This window comes from Ictidomys tridecemlineatus, chromosome 2, assembly GCF_052094955.1.
Source record: "Ictidomys tridecemlineatus isolate mIctTri1 chromosome 2, mIctTri1.hap1, whole genome shotgun sequence".
NCBI classification, from domain to species: domain Eukaryota; kingdom Metazoa; phylum Chordata; class Mammalia; order Rodentia; family Sciuridae; genus Ictidomys; species Ictidomys tridecemlineatus.
The window spans coordinates 216,149,931-216,167,156 of NC_135478.1; the positions used below are offsets into that span (position 1 = coordinate 216,149,931).

General features: G+C 46.6%; 1 protein-coding gene and 1 long non-coding RNA gene across 12 annotated transcripts in view; one reads left to right on the forward strand and one right to left on the reverse strand.

Moving 5' to 3' along the window:
• Nucleotides 1-17,226, reverse strand: part of Atp6v0a4 (ATPase H+ transporting V0 subunit a4) — a 66,543-nt gene that overhangs the window by 42,848 nt on the left and 6,469 nt on the right. For 3 of the 11 annotated variants that reach the window (XM_040291368.2, XM_078040601.1, XM_078040603.1), the window contains 3 exons: nt 13,118-13,263; nt 4,263-4,364; nt 989-1,122 (listed from right to left, as the gene is read on the reverse strand). In XM_040291368.2, coding sequence (XP_040147302.2) covers nt 989-1,105 — 117 coding nt within the window. In that variant the 5' untranslated portion in view covers nt 1,106-1,122; nt 4,263-4,364; nt 13,118-13,263. Of the gene's footprint in view, nt 1-988; nt 1,123-2,545; nt 2,565-3,313; nt 3,434-3,459; nt 3,610-4,262; nt 4,365-13,117; nt 13,264-13,364; nt 13,500-15,779; nt 15,801-17,226 lie in introns of those variants that run through there. The other 8 variants (XM_078040605.1, XM_078040606.1, XM_078040604.1 and 5 more) reach the window with 8 other exon arrangements.
• LOC144375473 (uncharacterized) lies at nt 2,278-3,418 on the forward strand. Its single transcript, XR_013435438.1, has 2 exons — nt 2,278-2,414; nt 3,230-3,418. It is a non-coding gene; the product is annotated as an uncharacterized LOC144375473 (long non-coding RNA).

Sequence of the window (17,226 nt, forward strand, 5' to 3'; positions counted from 1 at the left end):
AACGCAGTGTCTCGCACATGCTAGGCAAGTGCTCTGCCACTGAGCTAAAGCCCCAGCCCTGCATTATCTTCTTCATGTTGGAGAATGTTGCTGGAGTTATCTTGGGAACAGGTGTCTCCATGTGCAAGACAGGTGAGTTACAGGAAAACCAGCCCTTGGTATTTTCACCCACAATCATTGGCGCTCATTCTGACCCTGCTATTTCTAAGAGAAACAAAGTCCTCCCACACCCAAGGGTGCCTTGTTTTTAACTTCATTTGCTCTCCAAAAAAGCCTGGGAATCTTCAATAAAGCCATAAATATGAATGGACCTTGAAAACTGCACAAGTCAATGTAAGTTTCACAATCATCAATAAAAATCCAACCCTTGTGTGGTGACCCTTGGCTCACCCCAATAAGTGTTTCTGAAGACCTGCCTCCAGTCAGGTCCTGTGCTAGCAAGTAGGAAAGCAAAAACCAAGGCCATGATCCTTCCCTGCAGGAGCTAAGCTTTGACATTGATCTTGGTGAGGAAATCAGAAAGACTGATTTTCAAAATGCAATTCAAAAAAAGAGCTTTGGACTTTTGGAAGTGACGCTCAAAGTCACTCAAGACATTCTATCCCTGGAGTACCACTCTGGAACTCAGTCCTGGGTATGACAAACAACCCTGTGCACTCCAGAATATTTTGTCCCTAGATTGCATGGGCATGTTTGACGATGCTAACAGGAAATCAAATACAAAGGCATCCCACATCAGTGATCCGGGTTTGCATTAGAGCTCCAGAATCTTCCTACAGAGAAGACAGGCATGGAGGAAGAAAACAGGATCATGAATGACTTGCCCTGTGGTCACAAACCCCCACCAGGACAACTAGGACCGTGGAATTCCACCTATTCCAGCTCCAGGCTCCTCTTCCTGCAGAACCTATTTTGTTCACTAGGGAGGTGAAAGATTTATCTACTTCCCTCCCACCTTCCTCTTATCTCCAAAGAATGCAATACCTACATCTTTGAACTGAACCAATCCAAGCTCCCCGAGCTCAGCTACACAGCAGTAGGCAGCCTCCACCTGCAGAAACACCTGTGACAAACACATTTCCTCACTTCGAAACACAGACGCCATCTTGGCCTGGCTTCTGTCTGCAGGAGAAAAAGAGAAAGATCTAAGGAAGTGAATATGTGACAGTCTTAAGATGATTTTTTTAAGTTAAGAATTAGAATCCAACTAGAATCACTCCTGATTTAAAGATGGTAAACAAAAACAAGATAGAACTTTTCACCCTCTATCAAATTAGCTACTGATTTAAAAATACGATGAGAGGGTAGGGTGGGGCTGGAGATATAGCTCCTTGGTAGTGCTTGCCTAGCATGCGCAGGGTCCTGGGTCAAAACACTACAAAACGAACCAAGGGCTGGGTGTGCAGTTCAGGGGTGGAACACTCGCCTAACCTGCACAAGGCTCTGGGTTCAAATTCCATAACACACACGTACACATGCAATCGTGTATATATGATTAAAGACTCAAGTTGTGGAAAGTGTGAGAAAGCACAGCCTTTCCCACAGTAAGTGTAAATTCTTTATGGCTTTCTCAGAGAGCAAGTTGTCAGTATCCATTGGATTTTGTATTATTCATACTCATGAGCCCAGATCTCCATGCTATTTCTCCAGACAAACCTGAGTACCTATGGAAAAACAGATGAATAAGGATGTTGATACCATTATAAATAAAATTTCTAGTAAACGAATCTATGCCAGATATCATCTATGGGGGATGACAGAACCCCACGTATTCAGCAGGAATTAAATAAGTCTGTGTCCCGCACACGGAAGAAGGAGGTTCACCTGAAGCCCTGTGAGTTTCTTGGACCCACCTGTGAGATCCGTTCCACTGTCCAGTCACAAGGACATTACCACCTCTGGCTTAAAAAATGACTGAGACACACTCCTGAGAGGGGGTTACAGTCATGGAGACAGGAACTCAGGCTGAGCACTCATAATTCAACAGCCCAAAAGTCAAACTGTCCCAAAATGTGAAACTTTCTGAGCCCTGACATGATACCACAAGACGACAAGTCCCCAGCTGACCTCTTAACACGGGTCACCGTCACAACCCAGGTGCTCCAAAAATATTGTTCAAGAATTCCTCCAGCCTGTGTGTATGAGGTGTTTATAAAGCAGGTGAATTTTGCATATAGATTTGGATCCCAGACCCAAGATTTCTCATTATGTTTATGCAAATACTGAAAAATCTGAGATCCCAAAACACTTCCTCCCAAGCATTTCAGATAAGGGCGAGGCAAGCCTTGTGATAAGACCCGCTACACGCTGCCACAGAGGAAAGTCCACAGCTTGAGCAGGAGAAGAGCCACCAACAGCTGGCCCCCTCCACACACCAGGGCTTCAGCCTGGACTTGGCGCAGATCTGCAGCAAGGTAACCCAGCCCTGGTGTGTCGAGGCCACCCAGTGCTCAGACAGACGGGTTCCAAACTGTGGGGTGTGGCAGTCTGTGATATTCCCTCCCCCCCCCCCACCATCAAAGTCAGTGCCAAAGGGACGGCCCACCTTTAGAGTTTGCTGGAGCAGACGGCAAGGAAGGAAGCAGCCCAGGGCTGGGAGGAAGGCAAAGATTCCCTCCAAGGAGTAAAAGAAACTGCACGGAAAGCAAGGGGTGGGGACAGGGAGGGGCTGTGGCTCTTCCCTTGGAACACCCCCTGGAGGCCCTACGCTGTCACCTTGAATGGTTTTCTTCCAAGTTGCCTTCTGGAGGTTTCACTTCACAACTTGCCAGATACCTGGCCTATCTGTTTCTGTCATGATAAAGACTATAGCCAAGAGCTGGCCAGGAAAAGGCTGTGGGTCTTGTCTCTTGTCTTCTCCAGTTTCACTTGTCTTCACCCTGCTCCCCAGACTCCTGCATGTAGTTCTGAGCTCTCACCTACCACAGGGTCTTTGCTTACACTTTCCCCTGGGTTTGGAACCTCGATCTCTTCCTCTTCATCTTTCATCCCCACCCCACCCCCACAAACCTGTCATTCCTCCAGTCTAATGTAAGTATCCTCTCCCTGACCACCACCTGTCCCCCAGTGACCCAGCCTTCCCTGACCACCACCTGATTCCCAGTGACCCAAGCTTCCTCCCCTATACTGCCAGAGTCACAGACATTTGCAATTACTTGTTTAACAAATTTCTGTATTCTCGTAAAAAAGTCATGAGGTTAGAATGATTCCATGTTTTTTTTTACTCTAGCACCATCTAGCTCAATATTGACCACCAAGCATCTGCTTCAAAACCATTTCTCCATCTATGGAATCGAGAATAAACTTCCCCCACCTCCGGAAGCGCAGAGTCGGGTCCTGTTTTTCCTTTTGACACCAAGATGAGTCCAAAGTTTGCATACTGTCCTCTCTATAACGAAGGCAGTGTGTTCACAGAAAAGAGACCTCAGCTTCATACAGACCAAAAGGCCCTGTGCTTACCCAGGTTCTCAGGGGAGAGAGGTCCACCCAATGCTCAGGGAAGGGACCCCCAGCAGCCCCAGGCAGCCTCGGGCCTCCTCCGCGGGTGTGGCTTGCCAGTGGCCCGGGGCCCAGGTGGAGCACCCCTCCTGGCTGGGCCTCCTGAGGCAGTTCTATTGTATCAACACTGCTGTGGCTGAGGACAAACCTGCCCCACCGGCTCAGCCCCCACCCCCACTGTGCCCTCTGCAGTGACTTTGAGTCCCCACCAGGAAGCAGAACACTGTTTTTTGATGAGGGTAACTTGCCCTCAGCCAGCTGAGGGTGAGGGACAAAGTTTCTAGGGGACCTACAAGGGCCATAGAAATTGTAAGTTCCAGGGCCGGGGTGTGGCTCGGTGACAGAGCACTTGCCTAGTGTGAGCAAGGCCCTGGGCTGCATCCCCAGCACCACAGAAAGAAAGAAAAACTGTAGGCATGACGTAATACTAAAAAGTGGCTTTAAAAAAGACTATTACCCACCGTCCTATTAGCTGTTTTCCAAAACATTCTATGTACTTTCTTTTTTTTTTTTTTAAAGAGAGAGTGAGAGAGGAGAGAGAGAGAGAGAGAGAGAGAGAGAGAGAGAGAGAGAGAGAGAGAGAGAATTTTTAATGTTTATTTTTTAGTTCTGGGCGGACACAACATCTTTGTTGGTATGTGGTGCTGAGGATCGAACCCGGGCCGCACGCATGCCAGGCGAGCGCGCTACCGCTTGAGCCACATCCCCAGCCCCATTCTATGTACTTTCAAAGGCAAAAAAAAAAAAATCAGAGGAATACTTACAGGTGCCCAGCGTCTGAAATTCAGTTTCCCTGTGGCCCAGGTAGAAAGAGACAGGACTGCACGTGATAGCCACCCTTCTCCTCGGGAGAACTACGGCATTTCCTGTTTCAGAGAAGGTGAGGGCCACACAGTGAGGCCCTCAGAGCCACTTGCTCTGGGCTCAGAGGCCCCTCCGCAGCAGACGCTGCACTGACATGAAGGAACTTTCCAGAGCAGCTTCCCAGGTGTACACAGATCCCCTGCGCACACCCACCCGGGTGCCCATAAAATGAACCCCAAGTTGAAGGGTTTTTTTTGTTTGTTTTTTTACTTTTTATTGTGGGGAAAATGTCAATACCTGCAAGAATGTGTCTCTTGATGCTTTGACTGTAGGTAGCCCTTGTGGCTTTGAAACTGACAGGTTTTTCCTTTTCCCCAACCTTCTCCATCCTGGCCTGTCTGATCTTCTTGTCCCTGATCTCTCCTCCCTAATCTCATTTTCTCTGAATCACCTCTTTAAAAGCCCCCCCCCCTTCCTGCTGATGGGCAGACCCACAGCCTTTGGGATAGGAGGCCCCTGGGTTTCTCCTTTGGTAACAAAGCAATAAACCTTTTTCCTTGTTCTCAAAACCGTGTCCTTGTTATTGGACTGGCATCAGGGACAAGGTCAGAGCATTGGCTATAAGAGTACAGAGAATATCCCCCCATGGACACCCGGCTCCAGAAACTGTCGAAGTTTGTGTCCTCTGTGCCTGCCCACTTCCCCACCTTCCCCATTACTTTGAAGCAAATTACATGCATCATGTATTTCTTCCAAAATGTGAGGGTGGGGGATATGGCTCAGTTGGTAGAGTGCACGCACAAGGCCCTGGGGTCACTCCTCAGCACCAAAAAAAAAAAAAAAAAAAAAGGAGGGGGGCCTGGGGCTGTAGCTCAGTGATAGAGCTCTTTCTAGCTCATGTGAGGCACTGGGTTCAATCTTCAGTGCCATATATATAAAATAATAATAATAATGTCATTTAAAAAAAGGACCATAACTTAGATTTTAGGCTGGGGATACAGCTCAGCTGGTAGAGTGCTTGCATCAAAATATGTCAGCATATCTCTAAAAGATAAGGATTTTTTCATAGATCACACACACACACACACACACACGCACACACACACATACACTCACATACATACACAAACACATACGTCATGGACACTCCTAAAATTTAGCAATAATTCCGTAATTTCAAATATCCCATCAGAGTTCAAATCTCCTAGGTTGTCTGAAATTTCATTTTTAATAAACCCCTTGGGTGTTTTTTGTGCATGATCATTGGTTGACACCACTGCTTTTGAGAACACTGAAAACTCTAACTTGAGTTGGCGGGGGGGGGGCAGCAGGGAAGAGCTGGGTGGGGACAGCTGGGCAGTTGTGGCCATTTTAACCCTGGCACAGTGCAGACTGGGGTCTCTGAGGAAGCAGGCGGTCTACTCCCAGGCCCTGTAAGAAAGGAATGGTCTGGGCCTACACAGTATTGCACACCTGTAATTCCAGCGACTCTAGAGGCTGAGGCAGGAGTATGGCAAGTTCAAAGTCAGCCTCAGCAACTTGGTGCAGCCCTAAGCAACTTAGCAAGACCATGTCTCAAAAGTAAATAAATCAAATGGCTGGGGATATAGCTCAGTGGTAAAGTGCCCCTGGGTTCGATTCCCAGAAAAAAGAGAACAACAAGAACAGTTTGGGTTTCTTGAGAAACAGAGCTTGGCCACACTCACTAATCTGTCAGAGCAGATCTGCCTACAAGTCTGGATTGAACTGGACAAAGTCCTGAAGACGGAACTCGGGATTCACAAAGCAGATCAGCAAGATGAGAGCTAAGAACTGCAAAAGGAATCTCAGGGCTGGGGAGCCTCTCCCCTCTGTGAACTCTTCAGGCCAGGAAAGCATGAACTGAAAATCAATTCAAAATGCATGATAGGTCAATTTTAAATGTAGAACTGTATAACTTTTGGAAGGAATAGAGTAGAATATTTTGGAACAGAGGGCTGGTAAAGCGTTCTTAGTACAATCCATCAAAACAACACACTGATGAAGGACTGGGGGCGCGGCTCAGAGGCAGAGCTCCTGCCCAGCATGCAGGCCCACAAAAAATTAAAAAAAAAAAAAAAAAAAATATATATATATATATATACACACATATATATAACACACACTTATATTTACATTTATATGTTTATACTTCATAAATATATATTTATCTTTATATAAATACATATGCTGATATATTAATATATATATTATATATATATATACATAGTTAAAAAATCCTTTGGCTACTTAGAGGATGAAAAAATTCATTAAGAGGATGGACGGACAAGCTAAAGGTTGGAACAAAATATTTGCAAGCCACATGTCTGATAAAGAACTCAACTACCTTTTAAGGAGTTCTCAAACTTCATCAGTAAAAGAGAAACAGGACCAACAGAGACACACACACACACACTTTCCTAAGGGAATTGGTTCACAGGATGAGGAAGGCTGAGAGTCCCAGGTCTGCAAGCTTGAACCCAGGAGATCTGTCTGGTGGCCACAGGCAGGGGAAGATGTCTCAGTTGAGACAGGAAGCAAATGCCTCTTCCTCCAGCTTCCTGTGGACTGGAGTTTTCCTCCAGCTTTGGGCAGGCCTAGTCTCTCCTCAGTCTACTGGAGCAGATGCTAATCTCTTCCAGAAACAGCCCCACAGAGGCATCCAGAAATAATGCTTTACCAGCTCTATGGACATTCCTTAGCCTAGTCAACACATAAAATTAATCATCGAAAGTACAACTTGGCACCCAAACACGTCTTGTTAAGCCATAGTTGATGCCTATGTAAAACAGTAGCTGGGGAGCCGGGGTGCGGCTCGTTGGTAGAGCATGCACTTACATGCATGAGGCCCTGGGTTCAACGCCCGGCACCAGGGTCATGATTCTGCCCAATATGATATAACTAAAAATGCACTGAGCCTTTCCTGAAAGAGGAGGTGAACTCCTTGAGCGGTGTTTACTCTTCTCCTTGCATTCTGTCACTTAAATACCACAATATAATCCTAAAAAGTGGCTTTAAAATTCTGAGACTTTAAATACTGAGATAAAAATGTCACATGACCAGGGAATAGAAGAGGAAAGAAAACAAAGACCCTTGCTTAAGATATGTGTGTCGATATATGCAAATTTATTCATAACAAAATAAGGAGAGAATATTCATGACAACCACAGTGCTCTCTTCTAGTACGTGTTTTGTATTCCTCTTGTCTTCAGAAAGCACTCGGCTGCTCGTGGTTCTCTACCTGGTGTATTCCTGAAGTGTGGCCCATTAGTGGTCCTGTCTGCAGGGGGCTGTCATGGTTTCCCATCAGCTTTAATCTCAGGGCATGGTAAGGTTGAAAGACACCCTGAGTGACCTCCTCTATTGCAGACGTATCTTCTTGACTTTCGCTGTGGAACAGTGGTCCCTGTTAACACTGCATCTCTCTTATTGGCCTGTCGACTCCCATGAGGAACCCAAATTGGTTATGTGTCACCTTAACTTCCAGTTCAATGGAACCATCGTGGTGTCCCCCGGCAAAAGCATTCTTCTCTCTGGAACTAAAACCTCAAAGCCAGCCGAGCACAGAGTCACAAGACCAAGAGGGGGATTTTTGCTAGTAGATCACTAGAAGTAATATAGAGTAGTGCTGCTCCCATCTCCGCCCTTGATTCCTGAACTTGTGGGCCCTGGCTGTGGGGGAAAGGGCAGTATTATGGGATGCCGGTCAGAACATACTCAACCCCTGGAGAACCTTGCTTCCACCCTGCGAGGTCCAGCTGGAGCTGTAACTGAGTCTCTAAAAGGCCGCTCCACTGTTCTGCTGAGCCAGCTGCTTCAGGACAGTGGTGAGCAGGGGAAGAGGGGAACTGCATGAGCAGGAGCCCACGGTGTGAAGTGAGCCCATGGTGTGAAGCGAGCCCCTTGATCAGATGCGATGCTGGTTGGAGCCGAGGCTCAGTGGTGTCGTGCTTGCCTAGCAGAGATGAGGCCCTGGGTTGAATCTTAGCACCACCAACAAACAAAACAACCTAAAAATGCTGTGTGCAATACCACAACAGTGGACAAGGCTTTCTACCAGTCCACAGATGGTATTTTTGGCAGAAGCATTAAATACAGAGAAGACAACCCAAATCAAGCATAAGCGTCTCTTCCAAAAAGGACACAACTCTTCCCTTCCATGATGGAAGGAGTCCAACGTAATCAAGCTGTCACCAGGGAGCTGGCTGATCATCCTGGCAAATGCCGCCCTGCCAGAGCTCAGTGCTGGCCTCTGCTGTGGCAGATGGGCACTCAGCAGTGGTCATACCCAGACTGGCCTGGAGACTGAAAGTCAGTGTCACTGAGGCCATCCCTGCCACCATGGTCACTCTGTTCATGAGAGTGGCTGGGGACAGAGCTGACTGGTCATCCTACCATTTTATTATTAAAATCCACCTGCACTGAGGTCACCTTTTGGTGAGCAGTCGGATGGGATGTTAATATTTTCATGCTTCTTGCCCATTCAGAGAGGTCTAACCACACACCCCTTCCCCATATTTCTTTGTCACCAATTTTTAAATCATATTCCTTCTGTCTCTTGGATTATGCAGCCAAATCTGCCAGAAGATAAAGTCACACCTCTGGCCATTTGTCCTTTCATGCAAAGTACTGGCCGGAGACACTGCTCAAAGTTCAGCCCTTCGAGATTTCCCTTCACTAATGTCCTTCAAGTGTGTCCCAGAGAAGGGGCCGTAGCACTGCAGCTGTCCCCTTCTGGTGATGTCTGCATGTTGTGCAGAACTGTCTGTAAACCAGGTCTAGGCATTCCCTTCCTCTGTCTGCTGATCACAGGGGACCCCCCTGTGAAGCCACAGGTGCAGGCTGAGAGAGGGGAGACAGCATTGTAGGAGTGGGGTCCCGGGGCATTTGGGACACTGCCTTGTGTCCTTGTGACTTCAGGGCCTCTCATACCAGTCTTCACCACTTCTGTTTGGTGACGGATGTGGCGGTGCATGCCCAACTTCATGGTTCAGCGAGTCATGTCATACTCAGGTCATTACATGGAGCAGGCAGCTTCATCCGGGGCCACTTGGTGGACCATGGTCAAACTTCAGCCTCTGCTGAGGCCTAGTAACAGGCCAAGAGTTTCTTCTTAACAGGAAAGTAGTTGGCTTGTGGATAATGGCAGAGCCTTGCTCCCAAGTCCTAAGGGCCCATACTGCTACTCACCTAGTGGGGACCTGCCAAAGGCTCCAGGTGGCATCCCTGTCTGCTGCTAATCTGGCTAATACCAGATGAATCTGACTAATGCCACCCGAGTGGTACACCAGCCTGCGCAGCAGTGTGGGCCTGTCATAGAGCCTTCTCCGACTCCAGGCTCCACTCGAGACTAAAGTTTACCAAATGGTAAATCAGCGGAGCAACACTCCCAAATGAGGATTGTTTTGCCTCCAGAATTCCAAAAGCCTCACCAATCACCATGAGGGGTCACGTGCAACTTGCCCTGCGCCTCAGCTCCCCATGCCCTATACCACTGGACCCCCAGAAATTTCACAGAGGTAGAAGACCCCTGAACTCTAGTCTGATTTATTTCCTGCTCTCCAATATGCAAAGGCCTTATCAGTTAGTCCACACTAGGTGCTATTTCTTGCTCACCAGGTCCAGTGGGCACGATGTCATCAGTGTCGCAGACCAAGGCAATACCCTATGCAAGAGAAAGGTGATCAAAGTCTCTGCAAACTAAACTGTGACCCAGAGGCGGAGAGTTGAGATGGGACAGTGAAGGTGTGCTGGGGGCCTTGGAAGCTGGAAGGAAACTGCCATGGGGAGTTTCTGGGGAGCCATGTCCCCAGGGATGGGGAAAAGGATTTTCTATATAAAAATGTATCATTCCAGGAGGGTGTGTGTATATGTGTGTGTGTGTGTGTGTGTGTGTGTGTGTGTGTGTGTGTGTGTGTGTTGATTCTTTCAGATCTTCTACAAAGAGAAGTAATCTGTATAAACAAAGGTAGTGTAATTTCTTCTTTCGTTTTCTGGTCTGAGGGAATTGGCTAGGACTTCCCGTATGATCTTGAAAAGGAGAAGAGAGAGAGGCCATCTTTGCCTTGACCTCAGATTTTAACAGGATAAAGGGCCACGAAGCCAAACTGCAGGACCACTAGCCCCGGGAGAGAGTGAGGGGGTATCAGTGTCCAGGGCTGCCCTGGCATACTAGAGACCGGTGGCTTAGAAAGCAGAAATGTACTGGCTCACACTTTGGGTGGCTGGAGTCTGAAGTCAAGGTGTTGGTGGGTTAGTTTCTCCGGTGGACAGTGAGGAAGGATCTGTTCCCTGTTCTGGCCTGACCCCTGGTGGCTTGCGACAATCTTTGGTACTCTTGATTTATGGAAACCTCGCTCCAGTCTCTGCCTGACCTTCAGATGTGAGTCCCTGTGACCAAATCCCCCCTCATTATAAGGACACAGTCCTCCTGGATTAGGGAGCACCCTATTATAGAATGAACTCATCTGACTCATTTTCTTATGCAAAGACCCTGTCCCCAGATAAGTTCACATTCTGAGATACTGGAGGTTAAGACTTCAGCATAGGAATTTGGGGGACAGGGCACGATTCAACCTATGAGAAGGGGGGAAGTGATGGGAGTCGAGTTGAGCACAGGGAACTCCAAGGTTCAGGACTGCAGAGAGAAGACAGCAAGACGCAGAGAGAGGAGGCTAACGGAATGAGAAATCAGGAGAAGAGCCACAGAGTGAGGCTGGGGTGCAGCTCCGGGGTCAAGCAGCTGCCTGCCATGTCCCAGGCCCTGGGTCCCACCCCCAGCACCATAAGAAAGAAGGAGAGGGAGGGAGGGAGGGAGGGAGGAGAGGGAAGGAAGGAGTCATGGATGGTCCTGAAGAGGACTCGGAGCATCTGGAGGTGACTGGAGACCAGTGGACCTACTTCAGTGGAGAGAAGGGGGCAGAATTCAAAGAAGCCAGGAGTCAGAGAGTCAGTGGCTGCTGAGGAAAAGATAGGTGCAGGAATCGAGGACAGATCGCTCTCTCAAAATATCAGGCTGGAGAGAAAGAGGCAGGGAGGGCAGTGGCAGAGGAGAAAACGAAGCATCGCGGGAGGGTTTGAGGGTTTCTTTCAAGGGAAGAGAGAGACTGTGGATGATCCCGAAAGATCCATGGACTTCATTTTCCTGGTAGAAAACAGGAACCCCACTCCTCCTTCCCCATTACAGACATCTGACACCCTCCCTTGGCACCCTGCAAAGACGCTCTCTGCTTCTCGGAGCTTCCTGCCTTGGCTCAATTTCGCGTGGGCCACGTTTCCTACATCACCAACTCAGAAAGAGGGACAGGACAAGGGCAATCCAGTGTCTCCAAAACCAAAGTCAACCTCCCACACTCAGCACTGACGATCTCAGAGGGAAGGAAGAGGAAAAGGAGGAAAAACAAGAACCAAACGCAGCCTGGCCCCAAAAAGGAGTTCCAGTGACTTGTGAGAAAGGAAGATCTAGCCCAGCCCGCGCTTCTCCAAAACCTGAGACCAAACAACTTGCCCACATCCAGAGAGTACACTCCTGCTCCTTTAACTGCTTCACTGACTTTTAAAAAGGCAACAATTCTCCTGTTAATCATTAAACACAGATACACACACACACACACACACACACACAAATTTTTTTTTCCAACTAAATCAGTACTTTGAAGGAAAAGAACAGTTAAGTCTAAGCATTAGGACTGAAGAAAAATCACAGTCATAGAGCTGGAGCAACCTTTTCTATCACCCCAAAAATTTTAGGTTTTGATTTTGGGGTTTGATACCACAGTTCCCCCTCTCGAGGCAAGCCTGTGGCATGCTGCCAATTGTCACCACTTCGCACCGTCCTTGAAGGTCTCTGTGAGGCCCTTTCTGCCCCCATGGACTTTTTGGAAAACAGATGTTGCAGAGCTGAGAGAGAGTGCTGCCCCCGAAGCTTTCAAGTGACAATGCTTCATGCAGACGGCATCTGTACCCTCACTCAGATGCTCACACCCAGGATTAGGAAGATACTGTGCACAAGCACAGGTTCAGCTGTACAGATCAATTTACAGGAGATCATCATCATTTAGAAAATGAAAGGGGTTAAGTAGAAAGCAAGCTAAAATGCTTGCAAGGAATTTAATCCAAAAATCATAATCTAGCTGGAAAAATAATGCAACTTTTCTAAAAATGGCATCCAATGTTTCTGAACTCACTTCCAGCCATATTAACATTCAGATCATTAGTTTTTTTTTTTTCCTTTCCAGTGCTGGGAATTGAACCCAAGACCTTGCACATGCTGGACAAGCGCTCAACCATTGAGCTACATCCCCAATTCCAAACAGTGAATTTTCTCATGCACTTGCGCCTAACCCTGTGCACCACTGGCCAGACACTGACCCCACCATTCATGATTCTTTACACTATAAGAAGGTGCCCAGGACAGAAGAGAGTGAGTTGAGACTGCTAAAAAGAGAGGAACTCACATTCAACTTTCTCACTACTCACACACACACACACACTCTCTCTCTCTCTCTCTCTCTCTCTCTCTCTCTCTCTCTCTCCAATTCATTGACACTAACACTGTCATTGAGTTCATGTATCAGCACATAGAGATGGAAATTATGTTCGCTGGAGCCAGGATCACCCCTGCCGTGTAAGTTGGCTCCCTCCAACAATATGATTCTGGGCACTGGTACCATCCAGCGTCCATTTGACCCTGACTTGTTTGCAGTTCTCTTCCCTGGCACAGAACACCCCTGGTGGCTCTCTCCAACACCTCCTCTGCCTCCTGCCCCCTCCAGCTCCCGCCCCAGCCCAGAGCTACCTGGCTTCTTAGCAGAGTCTCCTCCCCGGGGCCCTTCTGCCGGCTTCTTGGCCAGACCTTGGTGGGGGCTGTGTCTTTCCTTCTCTTGGAGCAGAGCTGCTTTACGTGGTTTTCATTGTCTCCTCACTTGCCACATCATACAGCAACTGGAAAAGAGATGAAGGCAAAGAACAGGTCATCCGACAGAGAGAAGAATACCTGAGCTGGTCTCCGATGGATTCACCCACAGTCTCTCTAAGCTTCACACCTGAAGCCCTTGCCCAGTCATCTGCCTTTCCGTGATAATACTGACCGTAAACTACACTGTTGAGTTTCTTTTCAGTTTCCACCTCTACTTTATTTATTTATGTATGCCTGCTTAGATGCAGGTGGTACTGCACATAAACCCAGAAGCACTCCAACACTGAGCCACGCCCCCAGCCCTTTTTTAATATTATTATTTTTTTAATTCTAAGACAGGGTATCAAGAGTTGCTGAGGCTGGCCTCAAACTTGTGATCTTCCTGCCTCAGCCTCCTGAGATGCTGGGATTACAGTCAACTTTCTACCTTCTTTTTAAAAAATTAAATTTACTAGCTCATTTCTCTTTTTAATTCTATTTTACATCCTGCATTGAAGCAATGAATCCTTCTCTAATATAGACCACGCTATATAAGCAATTGCATATATTGGCATGCAATCATAGTCACCTTAGTATATGCCAGCATATGAAGGGTTATTTTGATAGTTCCCTTTCCATTGATGCTAATTTTTGTGTTCTTGTCTTTTCCTTGATTAGACTTGCTTGATTTTTATCAACATTTGGCTGTTTTATTTCTTCTCTATTTCATATTTTTCTATTCCTACTTCTTTTTTCCTTCCTACTACCTCATTTGATAATAATTTGATTGTCAATCTAGCTTCTTTCTGATACAAGTACTTTAAGATATAAATGTTCATCTGAATACTGTTTCATCCCAGATATTCTGATATTTTAAGCTTTTATTGTCACTTAGTTCAAAGCACTTTTTATTTACTTTTATTCCTTGACCTGAGAGATATTTATAAGTGTGCTATCTAATTTTGACTGTGTGAGTGTGTGTGTGTGTGTGTGTGTGTGTGTGTGTGTGTGTGTGTGTGTATGAGTGTAGGTGCTGGGGATTAGAACTCGGGCCTTGTGCATGCACTCTACCAACTGAGCTATATTCCTAGCCCATAAGAGTGCCACTTAATTTTGAAATAGTTGACATGTGGGGGTGGGGTTCTATGTATCTTAAGGTGATTGGTTTCTAATGTCAGAAATCATGCAGGAAACATCTGTAAGATTTTGAATTTTTAAAAAGTAATTGAAGTGCTTTTTTATATTGATTATACTGGTTGCATACATGTCAAAACTGATCAAATTGCATATTTCAAATGTGTGCATTTTATTATACTTTAATTTTACCTCAATAAAGCTATGAAAAAAATCCTGCATTGAGTAGGGAATTGTACCACTGGAAGAGAACTTAGAGAACATCCAATCCAACTCTTCTAGGTTAGAGATGAACAGAACCCCAGCGAGGTGACATATTTACATGAGATCCTACAGCTAACTGGTGACACAGCTGGAAGCAGAACCTAAAAATCCTGACACTTGGGGTCTTTTCATTTCATGCTGTCCCCACCACCCTCTACTGTCAGGTGCCACACAGAACAAAGGCCCTCTGGGGACCTCTTATCACCTCCAGTGAGTTCCAAGGACCCTAGACAAAGGTCTTCTCTAAAATGACTGAAGGCCAGGCACAGTGCCACATGCCTGTAATCCCAGCAAGGCCGAGGCCGGAGGATCACAAGTTCAAAGCCTCAGCAAAAGCTAAGCGACTCACGGAGACCCTGTCTCTAAATAATACAAAATAGGGCTGGGGATATGGCTCAGTGGCCGAGTGCCCCTGAGTTCCATCCCCAGTACCCCCACCCCCAACCCCGAAAAACAAAAAACGATTGAAGGCACCACTCCCCTGAATTTTCCCCTTTGGGACCTCCCCCAACCCAGAAAGTCCCCACCATATCTCATGGGTAGCCCCATGGCCAAGGTTCTGGGACTTCTCAATGGTCCCATAGAAAGTGGCAAAGTGGAAACTGGAATCCAGGATCCCCAACTCAGGTTTTTCTGTGTCCCCTGGGGCCTGTGCACAGCGTGGACAAGAGAAGATGGGGGAAAGAGAACCAGAGAGCAAAGGAAAGTCAGAGGCCAGAAAGACGCCGTAGGAAAGAAGTCAGGTGCCCGGAAGACAGGCCGGTCCTCTTGAGTGGCTGTCTGGTCTCCTTTAGTTTCATGGGGACAAAACTGGAAAGGAAAACTGGCTGAGTGTTTATCATAAACATGGACCTTATTTCCCCAAAACCTTAGCTCAAAGTTACTCTTTGAGAACACACATCTCTGTTTACTAAACAAAAAAAATGAATCTGACCACAAGCACTGCTGTGCCAACAGAACAGTTTGCCCAAATGACAAGACTGGCACTTGTCGGGAGCCCGAGACTGCCAATCACAGAAGAGACCTTCCTCGAGTGGTCTGTGAACTTCACCTTAAAATGCCCTTGCCCGTCTGATGCTAGTAACTCACTGACTTTTCCAGCATTTAAAACTGTCCCCTGCAGGAACTGGCTGGCTTCCTTAAAACTCAGTGCGAAACCAGTCACCTGAGGCACTTGAGCAGCAGCCCAAGTAACAACCTGGAGAGGCAGGACCGGTCAGATGCAGCCATCCCACACTCTAGCAGAACCCTCTCCTTCTAGGGCATTCTTGCCAGGTTAAGGATTAAGCCAGACGTCCTCTGAGGTTCCTTTCCAACATCAAGATCTGGCTGCCATTCTCCGGTTGCCTTTGGCTTCGTTTCTCATCTTTGCATCCTGAACATTCCTGTATGCTCCTGCGCCTTCTGTGGTAGACCTTTAGCACCCCAAGAGCAGAGACTGTTGGCAAGCGGATTTACGCACCATCTGCAACTTGAAAGTTAAGGTTGTTTTTTTTTTAAAAAATGAAGAAAAGATTCCTTGACATTAAAAAATGCTCTCAGACAATGAAACAGACACTAACGAGTGCCATCTACCTGTCCAAGGTGGCTGTATGGCTCTCCTGGGAAACAATCTCTCTCTCTCTCTCTCTCTCTCTCTCTCTCTCTCTCTCTCTCTCTCTCTCTCTCTCTCTCTCTCTCTTTTACATTGTTGCTTTATTAAAACACAATTTGAAATGTCAGGTTAGTCATACCATCACCAAACTTCATCACCAAAATCAAAGTCCACTGATTAGTACCATCTCCTCGCCACAGAACCCAGAACACAAAAGGGGGTCAGGATCGTCTTCATCCTGAGATTTACAGAGCTGGGGAGGGGCTTCTAGGAAACTATCTTTTTTTAAAAAAAATGTACTCACTTAATTTTATTCCTTCATTACAAAAGTATTAAACATTTACTATAGAAAACTTGAAAGACAAAAGTAAAAAGAAGAAAATAAAAACCACCCAAAATTGTAGCATCACATTTGATAGGATGTTTTCCAAACATTTTTTTGGTGTTACAAAAATGAAATTATACTGGATATGTAGACAAATATTTTTAATGCCTTGTATAATACAGTTTGCGTTTCCCCAATAATTCAATGTTATTCTTGATTTTTTTTTTCCCTTTGTGATGATGGGGATGGAACCCAGGACCCTGCACAGGCTAAGCTACACCTTCCCCACAGATACATTGTGTTTAATAACTACCTTTCAATCCATTGTAAGCTGCTCCTAGGTGTGTTTTCTTTTTGTGGTATTGGGATTGAACCCAGAGCCTCACAAATACTAGGCAAGGACTCTGCCACTGAGCCACATCCCAGCCCTTTTCATCGTTTTATTTTGAGACTGGGTCTTGGTAAGTTGCCCAGGCTGGCCTTGAACTTATGATTCTCCTGCTTCAGTTTCTAGGGTAGCTGGGCTTACAGGAATGCACCATTGCACCCGGGTCTAAGCTTTCATTTTTATAAACACTATAATGTTGAAATGGAGAACCGTGGGTGCACATTTTTTGGTCTCATCTCTGATAACTTCCTTGGGTAAAGAAGCTCTAAAGGGCTGCACCATAGGATGAAAGGTCACCAAAATAA